The sequence below is a fragment of the Gekko japonicus genome, unplaced genomic scaffold, assembly GCF_001447785.1.
Source record: "Gekko japonicus isolate JY-2015 unplaced genomic scaffold, Gekko_japonicus_V1.1 scaffold3494, whole genome shotgun sequence".
Lineage (NCBI taxonomy): Eukaryota > Metazoa > Chordata > Lepidosauria > Squamata > Gekkonidae > Gekko > Gekko japonicus.
Window position 1 is genome coordinate 54747 of NW_015167641.1, and position 11353 is coordinate 66099.

The following is an 11353-nucleotide window of genomic DNA, read 5'->3' on the forward strand; positions in this document are numbered from 1 at the left end:
ACAAAATAAGCACATTGTAATGTGGATGTTCCCCTTCAGTCTATGGGCTTCCTGTTTTCCATGTGGTGGGGGAAAATTTCCTAGGTGGAAGTACCTTAAAATTGTTTTTGTTTTCAGCTATTGGCTTGGGAGAAGAATCAAACTATTCTTGTTTCCAGCCTAAATATCAATGCTAAAGTTCCTGCCCCACCAAGAGATGACTTTATAAGAGTCATAATCACTGTCTCTCCTCCCATCCACAACCCAGTCCAATATCTTTTCTGGACTGAAACTTTGTAGTTCTGCAAAAACTTGCAAAACTTGTCTGATGAGATATGAGAATGGGACCAAAGGTACGCATACATTTCTTGGGCAGTCACGACTGGTGGTTCTGTCTTATCTCCTTCAGCTCACCAGCCTTGGACAGCTGGACAAAAGGTGATTAGAAAGTGCACTTGCTTTTCATGAAGAGCAGCCTTCTCCATTAAACTTCTTGCGTAAAACTGTTTCTCTTCTCTTTTTTAAAAAATCCTTGTGCTGCAGTTTCAATGTTGTGGTGCTGAGGATTATACGGACTGGCTGAACACTACATTTGGATCTCTCTCTCCATCTGTCCCAACAAGCTGCTGTAAACTAGATGTGAAAAGCTGTGTCACGGATTTAAGTAAAGAGGGGGCCAACATTAACCAGCAGGTACTTACCATATTGCCATATGGAGGCACATCTTGCCACCGCCTGTTTTAAAGGACGCTTAAGCTGATTGCTAGGTAACTCATCCTGATTGCATCAGGGTAGCATTTGTTAGAGTACTCTTTAGATTTAGATTTAATAATGGCCTTAAACATTCTGATAAGCTTAGGGTTGCGAGGTCTGGGTTGGAAAATACCTGGAGACTTTGGGGGTGGGTCCAGGAGAGGGCGGGGTTTGGGGAGGGGAGGGGCCTCAGCAGGGTACAGTGCCATGGAGTCCACCCTTCCAAGCAGCCATCTTCTCCAGGGGAGCTGATCTCTGTCAGCCGGAGATCAGTTGTAAAAGCGGGAGATCCCCAGGCCCCGCCTGGAGGCTGGCAACCCTACAGGAGCTACTGATCTACCCCTGCTGGATTTGGCAGTTAGTTGGAGACAGAGCAGATGAAGAATGTGTTGAAGCTAATAGCAGTTTGATTAGAAGTCCAGCGTATTCTCCCAACTGTCTTGGACTAGTATGAAGCCTTGGTCTAGTCAATTGTATCTTAGTATGGTAAAAATGCTAGCTTCTCCCATCTTGATTTTAATGCTGAATTCTGCAATAATTGAAATTGAAATATTTAAACATAGCAAGTAACTCTTGCTGGAATTGTCACTCAGAGAAAGTTGTTCAAACTCATTCAAAAGCAAAAAAAAAATGCTCTTATCCCCCCATTATTACAACTATTAAGAACATAGGATCCTTTGCTACTGTGGCTAACTTGCCCCTCCCCATCTCAGCCTGGAGAAATATTTACAATTTATGCTTCATGTGCCCCATTTCTTTTGGGTGGCCTATTTTTTTGCAACCTCTCTGTCTTGCAGGGATGTGTTCTTAAACTGAAAGGCTGGGTTGAAGAACACATGATTATATTTGGAGGGATTGGGCTTTTCATTGGACTTACACAGGTAAGAAAAGATGGTTGTCTTGTCCACTAAATGCAATCTTAAGCCTTCTCCCTCCCCTATCAAACTGTGCTGGGCTTTGTCCCTTGCATACAGGCTTTGTCTGTGTGCGTGCTTCTGTATGTACATGTCCAGGGCTATTTTTGGGCAGGAACGCACAGGAATGGAGTTCCGGCTGGCTACAGAGTTGGCCATGCCCACTACAGCCAAAAAAGGCATGGGGTGTGGCCTAATATGCGAATGAGCTGCACTGTCAGGGGTGTGGCCTAATATGCTAATGAGTTTCTGCTGTTGGGTGTGGCCTGTTATGCTAATGAGTTCCTGCTGGGCCTTTTCTACCAAAAAAGCCCTGCACATGTCAACATGATCATTATTGTTTCTGAGTGAGCTGGTTCTTACAGAGCAGAATCAATATAGTCCCCAATCTTTCGTGCATTTTTGGGACTTAATCTAGGTATTTGTGCATGGGTAAGATGGTTATGTCCCAGCTGAAAACAGGAGAAATAAACCTTCAGTTCTTCCAATCAGGGTTATTAAGATTGACTTGGTAGCCCTGCTGGACTAGACTGTAACATTGAGCTGGTGCACTGTCGTAGAATAGTTGCCCAAATAGTCGTCCTATCCAGATTTCGAGTTTAAAACCCGCTGAGGATTGAGACAAATCCTGGAACACAGGGAAACTATATGGCAGGAAGGCCAGGAGGCTGGATGCAAAAGTGTTCAATAATCTGTGAAAGGGGACCCTGAAGTAAGGTTAGGTGGCCTCAGGACATACAGGAGACCAGGAAATAAGACAAGGAGAATGTTAATGGCTATCTAAAGAAATCTATCGGAGGACTAGGAAACTAAAATAAGTGGTTGGTTGGGAAATATATTCAGTTGTGACTTCTAGAGTTCTTGCATCATTCGGACCTCTCAATCCTAAAGGGGTGATAGTGGTATGAAAATACTCAGGTGAAGGAGACAATATGAAAATAGGTGAAGGAGATGATATTTCATGTAAGTTCTCTAATGGCAGGTTCCAGATGCGTCTATGTTTTCATCAATAACTCTATGATGGGTAGGGTTGCCAGACCCCCCCCCCGTAGAGATGGGATCCCCTGCTTGCCAGGCCTCACTGCCCCACCACCAATCAACAGCCAACAAACAATGGTGGAGGAAGATCCATCTGATGTGCAGGGATGTGTCTGTCACTTGCCCACATGACCCAGACATGATGTCATCATGTCTGGGTTGTCGGGGCGAAGCTCTGGTATTTGGGCAAAGAACTCTGATAGAAGCCAAATTTAAAATACAGTTTTTGCCCAAATACCAGAGCGTTGCCCCAATGTCCCGGAACTGATGATGACTCAGGGCTCTTTTTGTAGAAAAAGCCCAGCAGGAACTCATTAGTATAATAGGCCACACCCCAACAGCAGGAGCTCATTAGCATATTAGGCCACACCCCTGAGAGCACAACTCATTGGCATATTAGGCCACACCCCCATGTTACCAGAAGTGTGTTCATCCAGCCACACCCACCTTTTGCTTCTTATTCTGTTTACCCAGGGCTTTTTTGTAGCAGGAACTCCTTTGCATGTTAGGCCACACACCCCTAATGTAGCCAATCCTAATGAGTTCCTGCTGTTGGGTGTGGCCTATTATGCTAATGAGTTCCTGCTGGGTGTGGCCAACTTGGAAGCCAGCCGGAACTCCGTTCCTGTGCGTTCCTGCCCAAAAATAGCCCTGGTCACATATAACACATACTGTTCTTTAATGGGGTAGACAAACATGGAATTTCACTTCTGGATTTTGAAGGCTTGGAAATGGCCAGATGTGTTGGGGTTTAAATGATGAATTTCAGAAATAATGAGCACCGTCTTACACAGTTGGAAGCTTCACTGCAGGTAACAGTTTTAATCCCCAACTTTCAACAGAGTTATGATTGACTTAAGTGTGACTAGGCTACCCTAATGCAATACACACAGACACACACATATAGGGACAAAATGAGATGTGCAGCCAAACCTAACATCTTGTGGTTTTGTGTCTTTCTCTCTCTCTCTCTCTGTCAGCTCATTGGGATCATACTTTGCTCTATGCTGCTGAGAATGCTGAAAGAAAACTATGAAAGTATTCAATAAATTTCAGATGTTGATGGGAATTCTATAGCTGGAATGTATACTGCTAATTGTTTGTCTGGCTTACAGTGTAGTGACAAATAAAACATTTACATCAGCTCAATGAATGATCATAAAAGTCGAGTACCAGAGAATTGTGCCTGTCTATCACATTTTAATCTTGGCCTTCCTCCAAAGAGCTCAGCACAGTATACATGATTCTGCTGTCCGTTTTATCCCAATGATGACAACCTTGTGAGGTGTCCTGCAGCAATCAGTTCTCAACAATGTTCCTTCAGAAGGTTGTAGTGGGGACCTCTTCTGCAGTGGTAACTGGAACTTCTCCGGTTTCCTTGTCACTCATGGTAAGGTATGAGGGCAGAGACTATATTAGTTCCGACACTCTGACAGAGTCCTGCAGCACAAAGACACATATGGTCACAGTCCATAGACATGAAAAGCCGCAGGAACTGTGTAAAGTGCACTCAATGTTTCTTTAATGATAAGCAACAATGTTATAGATATGAAAATTACAAAAGTGATACTAATACACTCAAATTGTAAATCCAGTTACATAAGATAGAAGATGACAACGACGGCGGGACGGTGGTCTCCGGAATGTGATGCCGTTTCGACAAACATCTTCTTCTGACCAAGAATCTATAAGTGGATGATGTATGGAAAGTTGCCCTTCAATAGAAAAGCTACCCGATTGACATGGAGTTCAATAACAGTTTCACCTATTTCATTGCACAAGTAATGGAGAAAATTTCTCTCAGACGAAGTAAAGCTTATGTCAGCAATCAGTTCTCAACGACGTTCCTTCAGAAGGGTCAAGTTTATTGAGTACTGTAAAGGCAGTTCATCTGTGCATACATTCTGTTGCAAGCCTGCAAAATGAGAAATACACACTTCAAAACAGGGCCTCCTGATGGATCTGAGCCAATCAGGGATTAAGCTGAAGCCCGCCTAAACTAATGGGTCTACACTCCCAGCAAGAGCATTGGCAGCCTGGTACCAAGGTCACAGCTTAGGCTAGCAGATAAGACGAGGCGAGAAAAAACGAAAGTTAAGATTTTAGCACAGTAATATACTCTACATCAGCCCCCCCCCATCCACCTGCCATGGCAGCATACCTGACACGAGGAGGCTTAAACTGGCCTAAGGACACACAGTGGTCTTTATGGCTGAGTCGGAATTTGAATCCTGGTCTCCCCAGTCTTCCAGACTTGACCCATGTCAGTGTGGCTTCAGGTCAGGTTTTAGGTCTCAAACAGCATTGTTGGCTGCAGTTGATGATCTCTCGCTACATTTGGATAAAGGTAATCCATTGTTAGGAGCTGCGGTGGCTCAAGTGGTTAAGACGCTGAACTGCAGGCTGTGGAAGGTCGGTAGTTCAGCAGTTCGAGATCCGGGTGTGCCGCATGATGGAGTGAGCTCCCGTCTCTAGTTCCAGCTCCTGCCAACCTAGCAGTTCGAAAGCAAGAAATTGCAAGTAGATAAATAGGTACCGCTTCGGTGGGAAGGTAACAGCGTTCCGTGCGCCTTGGTGTTTAGTCATGCCGGCCACACGACCACGGAAATGTCTTCGGACAGCGCTGGCTCTTTGGCTTTGAAACGGAGATGAGCACCGCAACCCTAGAGTCGGATTCGACTGGCTTTCGAGCAAGGGAACCTTTACCTTTAATCCATTGTTATTGGTAGTTAGTGGTTGACTGCATCAGATGGTACTATTGGATTTTGTTTGACAGCATTCAGTTGTTGGGGTAAAAGGGGTAACCCTCCACTGATTTTGTTACTTTCTTGTCAGTAGGGAAATGATTTCCATAGGAGAAGCAAAACCGGCTAGTCAAGAGCTGCTGTGTAAGGTATCCCAAGGGTCCATTGTATCCTCATAGCTCTTCAATTTGTATGTAGAAGAAGAGGGGGAGACTGGATTTATACCCCGCCCTTCATTACTCAAAGGAGTCTCATAGCGGCTTACAAACTCCTTCCCCTTCCCCTCCCCACAACAGACACCCTGTGAGGTGGGTGGGGCTGAGAGAGCTCTGACAGAAACTGCTTTTTCAAGAACAGCTGTGCCAGAACTATGGCTTGCCCAAGGTCATCCAGCAGGTGCAAGTGGAGGAGTGGGGAATCAAACCTGGTTCTCCCAGATTAGGGTCTGCGTACTTAACCACTACACCAAACTGGCTCCTTTCTCTTTCTGGGTCTTCTAAGGGATTTGAGAACCAATATGCAGAAAACACTTCCAAAAGCCTTTGAAAGCAACCATGAAAAGTCATGGACCAGTGTCTTGAAGTTGTGGTCAAATGGCTTGAGTGTGAGCAAGCTGAATCTTAATCCTGAAAAGGGGGTGGTAAGGCAAAATGCTTACCTTATGTTGATCTTCCAGCCTTAGACAGGGTTAACCTTTCTCTGGTAGATAATTAAGAGTGAGTGGGTAGGTGCTCTTGAACCTAGCCTTCCTGATGGGCAAACAGGTCAGTGCTGTTTCTAGGAGCACTACTTTTGAATTATATCTAGCTCGTAAACCATCTCCTTACTTAGCTGCTGCTAACCTAGCCATGCTGATCCACACCACCATAATCCAGACTGACTACTGTAACATGGTCCGCATAGGGGATGCCTTTGAAAACATCTTAGAAGAGTCAACAAGACGCTTGTCTGGGATTAGCGGCTCATAAAGTGTAACTCCCAATGCTGCATCAACTGCATACACAACATTGCCTATCCGGGATTTTCTTTTAAAAAAAGACCCTGGTTAAGAATTACAACACTTGGATTGGATTCCATGGAAGTAGATGGCTAAGTATTTAAAAATACATTTATAGTTCCATATATTGCAGTCCAACATGTGGCCTCCCTCTCTCCCCTCCCACCTTATTGGCTGTCTTTCTTCACATTAACCTCCCCCCGCTTTTAAAATTTTTTATTCTCATTACTAGCAGCGAGTGGATTTTGTCCAGTCTGAAAGCAACACATTATTTCACTTGGGAGTGATCCCCTTTCCTGTTCTAACTGATGAAAGAAACCTAACAGCACAGCTTGCAATCCTTGTTAGTGGAAAGGGAGCCCAGTAGCACCTTAATGACTAACACAATTTGTGGCAGGACATGCGCTTTCAGGAGCCACTGCTCACTTCTTCAGATACAGCTAGACTGTGAGTCCATTGGTCCTTATATTTTGGAGAGTGAAGTGATTTCAGATGCCAAATAACAATGACAGCTATTGGTAATGACAGAAGAAAGCTAGGTCTCAATTCAGCCCAGGAGGATGCATTGAGTTTCACTATTCGTTGCAATTCATCAGTCTCTCTAATCTTTCTTTGAAAGGCAACCTTGATTCTGGGGCATCTCCCCTACATAAGATCCTCCAAGGAAAGGTAACAGTAATCATTAGCTCTCCAGGGCTATTTTTGTAGAAAAAGCCCAGCAGGAACTCATTAGCATATTAGGCCACACCCGACAGCACCGCTCATTAGCACATTAGGCCGCACCCCCATGTTACCAGAAGTGTGGTCATCCATCCACACCCACCATTCCCTTCTTATTCTGTTTACCTTGTTTGTTGTCCAAACCCAGGGCTTTTTTGTAGCAGGAACTCCTTTGAATGTTAGGCCACACACCCCTAACGTAGCCAATCCTAATGAGTTCCTGCTGTTGGGTGTGGCCTATTATGCTAATGAGTTCCTGCTGGGTGTGGCCAACTCAGGAGCCAGCCAGAACTCCGTTCCTGTGCGTTCCTGCCCAAAAATAGCCCTGGCTCTTCCTGTTGCCACTTCTCTTTAATCCTCTCATGAGTTTTGCGTGCTGCATAAGCATATAGGGGTCTGAAATATTTGCCTTTACTGTAGGCATTCTAATATTTACTGATCAGAATATAGAACACATTCTAATCAGAGTAATATTAAGCATGTCAGCAATAAAACAGTGTGAATATATATTTTTAAACATTTGAATAATCAGTGCTCCGCTTAAGACTTGCAGGCAATCCAGAATATTGGAGTAGAAGAAAAACACAGTTGGCCAGTAAAAAATCCCAGGCTAGAAAGCCAGTAAAATAAAACAGAGTCTACTGGCACATTAGCATTAAATGCTATGCTGGGAATTATTAGGAAGAGGATCAGCCAGTAATACCCCTGTATAAATCTATGGTGCGGCCTCATTTGAAATATTGTGTACAGTTCTAGTCACCGCACCTCAAAAAAGATATCATAGCATTGGAAAAGGCGCAAAAAAGGGCAACTAAAATGATTAAGCGGATGGAACACCTTCCCTATGAAGAAAGGTTAAAGAGGTTAGGGCTCTTCAGCTTGGAGAAATTAAGATTGAGGGGTGACATGGTGGAGGTTTACAGAAAGAGATCTTGGAGTCATGGTAGATACCTCCCTGAAAACGTTGACTAATGTACAACTGCAATAAAAAAGGGTAAAGGCTATGCTGGGAATTATTAGGAAGGGGATCAGCCAGTAATACCCCCTGTATAAATCGATGGTGCGGCCTCATTTGAAATATTGTGTACAGTTCTAGTCACCGCACCTCAAAAAATATATCATAGCATTGGAAAAGGCGCAAAAAAGGGCAACTAAAATGATTAAGCGGATGGAACACCTTCCCTATGAAGAAAGGTTAAAGAGGTTAGGGCTCTTCAGCTTGGAGAAATTAAGATTGAGGGGTGACATGGTGGAGGTTTACACAATTATGCATGGGACAAAGAAGGTAGAAAAAGAAGGACTTTTCTCCCTTTCTCACAATACAAGAACTCGTGGGCACTCAATGAAATTAATAAGCAGTAGGTTTGGAACAGATAAAAGTACTTCTTCATCCAAAGAGTAATTAAAATACGTGGAATTCACTGCTGTAGGAAGTGGCAGCGGCTACAAGCATACAGAGCTTCAAGAGGGGCTTGGACAATCATATGGAGCAGAGGTTCATCTGCGGCTATTAACCACGAAGTATAGAGGGAGCTCCCGTCTCTAGTTCCAGCTCCTGCCAACCTAGCAGTTCGAAAGCAAGAAATTGCAAGTAGATAAATAGGGACCACTTTGGTGGGAAGGGAACAGCATTCCGTGCGCCTTGGTGTTTAGTCATGCCGGACACATGACCATGGAAACGTCTTCAGACAGCGCTGGCTCTTCGGCTTTGAAACGGAGACGAGCACCGCAACCCTAGAGTCGGATTCGACTGGCTTTCGAGCAAGGGAACCTTTACCTTTATAGAGGGAACACTATGTCTGGGGCAGTGATGCTCTGTATTCTTGGTGCTTGGGGATGGGTGGGAACTGTGGGAGGGCCCCTGAAGTTCTGCCACTGTTGGTGGACCTCCTGACAGCACCTAGGTTTTGGGCGCTGTTTGACACAGAATGTTGGACTGGAGAGGCCACTGGCCTGATCCAGCATACCTTCTCTTCTGTTCTTATGTTCAGTATCCTATGTTAACATGTTTCTACCCCACCTTTCCCCAGAGCTCAATACAACTTGTCTTGACCTGGATAGCCCGGGCTAGCCCAGTCTTAGAAGCTAAGCAGGGTCGGCCCTGGTTAGTACTTGGATGGGAGACCGTCAAGGAAGTCCAGGGTGGCTACACAGAGGCAAGCAATGGCAAACCATCTCTGTTAGTCTCTTGCCTTGAAAACTGTTTAGTGGGACTATAAGTGGGCTGTGACTTGCTGGCACTTGCCTCCACCACCAGTGCAATGTGGGCTGTGGAGGCTGATCACCAGCAACCTGGACTTGGAAACCAACTAGCAGGCCTTGTAGCAGTTTCAAAATAGGGAAGATAACAGTTCATTAAAGGTAAAGGTTCCCTTGCTCGAAAGCCGGTCGAATCCAACTCTAGGGTTGCGGTGCTCATCTCCGTTTCAAAGATGAAGAGCCAGCGCTGTCCGAAGATATTTCCGTGGCCATGTGGCCGGCATGACTAAACACCAAGGTGCACGGAACGCTGTTACCTTCCCACTGAAGCGGTACCTATTTATCTACTTGCAATTTCTTGCTTTCGAACTGCTAGGTTGGCAGGAGCTGGGACCAGAGACGGGAGCTCACTCCGTCATGCGGCACACTCGGGTCTCGAACTGCTGAACTACCGACCTTCCACAGCCTGCAGTTCAGCGTCTTAACCACTTGAGCCACGGCAGCTCCGTAACAGTTCATTAGGCTGTCATATTCTGAAGCAATGGTGGTTTGAGTGGTCTTCTAGGGCACCCCATAAATCCAACACAAGTTTACAAAAACATGAACGAACATCGCCAGATCAGCTGAGTCTAAGAAAGGGGACTGCCCCATGTGTCTTTCCCGCCAATGACATACATTTATCTGTCACTGGAAATTCTGAGGGTTTTTTTTCCCACAAGCCTCCTCTCATCTCCCCCATTGGAGTGTGAATAGACACACATGAAGCTACCTTATACTGAATCAGACCATTGGCCCATCAATGTCACCATTGTCTATTCAAGACTAGGAGCGGCTCTCCTGGGTCTCAGGCAGAGGTCTTTCACATTGCTTAAGGGAGCGGTGGCGCATGGCGTTAAAAAGCCTGCAGGTTAATCTAGCCGAACTGCCAATGGCAGTTCGAGTCCCACCGCGGCCGGGGTGAGCTCCCGGCCCTTTGTCCCAGCTCCCGCTCACCCAGCGATCCGAAAGCCTGTATGGGCAAGTAGATAAATGGGTACCTGCTCCTTACGAGCGGGGGGCACCTTTCCTCCGTGATCGGTGTTAAAAGGCAGCGGCAATGGTGTTGAATCGATGACGATAAGGTGAAGGCGGCAAGCGATGAGCCCGAGTACGGAGACCAGTGCCTGGAGAACATGACGTGCAACAAAGACTGGAGCCGATTGGACAAAGAGTCGAGCTGCCTCGTTCGTGTTCTGTGGGGGCCATCTGCTGGAAAAAGAGCCACTACTGCAGAGAATCCGTACTTCAACACTGGACATCTGCGCCCTTGAGGAAAAAGAACCACCATCGAATCCACCGCTGAATTCAAGAAAGACCCTGCTGTTAGGTGCCTAGTTAGGAAAAATACCCTCCCCTCACCATTGTACCCCTAGCTTAGATAAAATTGTGTCTGTAAACCGCTCTGAGCCTCACGGATAGGGCGGTATATAAATCGCAAATGTAATGTAATGTAATGTAATATCAGGGGTTGAACCCAGGATCGTATGCTAAGCAGAATGCTCCATCACTGAGCTTCAAACGGAAGGTGACATTCCAGATGTAGATCTTTCCTGCCTCACCCACCAATGTCCTGAGATGGGGTTCTTGGGATCTGGGAAAACAACAGAAAAGACACACGTGCACAAGCTATCCTTGTTAGGGGAAAGTGTTCCAGGAAGCATGGAAGTGTGCTAATTTTAAAATCAGATGTCTTCTCTAAACAAACCCCAAAACGACATTTTTATCTTCAAAAGCTTTAATGTGAAACAAATACTCATAATTAACAGTCTATTTACAAGAGCAATGGTTATGTTATAAAGTTTAAAATCAGATTTACTCTTGATTTCCCCCCCCCTGCAAACGAAGTAGCTCTTTACAATAAGGAAACTGAATTTTGCATCAGTCCAGAAGACTGATTATTAAAATAATAGAGTGGAAAGATTTTTTAAAAATCACTGTGAGAGCAAGGAAAGCATGCCTCTTCATCCACT

The 11353-nt window shown here is 45.2% G+C and overlaps 1 protein-coding gene across 1 annotated transcript in view; it reads left to right on the forward strand.

The window, feature by feature from the left end:
* The window catches only part of LOC107112876 (tetraspanin-6-like), a 14512-nt gene extending 10779 nt beyond the window's left edge, over positions 1 to 3733 (forward strand). Inside the window, exons 5-7 of the mRNA XM_015414072.1 lie at positions 523 to 672; positions 1530 to 1613; positions 3665 to 3733. Of these exons, the coding sequence (XP_015269558.1) occupies positions 523 to 672; positions 1530 to 1613; positions 3665 to 3733 (303 nt within the window). The remainder of the gene's footprint in view (positions 1 to 522; positions 673 to 1529; positions 1614 to 3664) is intronic.
* The last annotated feature ends 7620 nt before the right edge of the window (positions 3734 to 11353 follow it).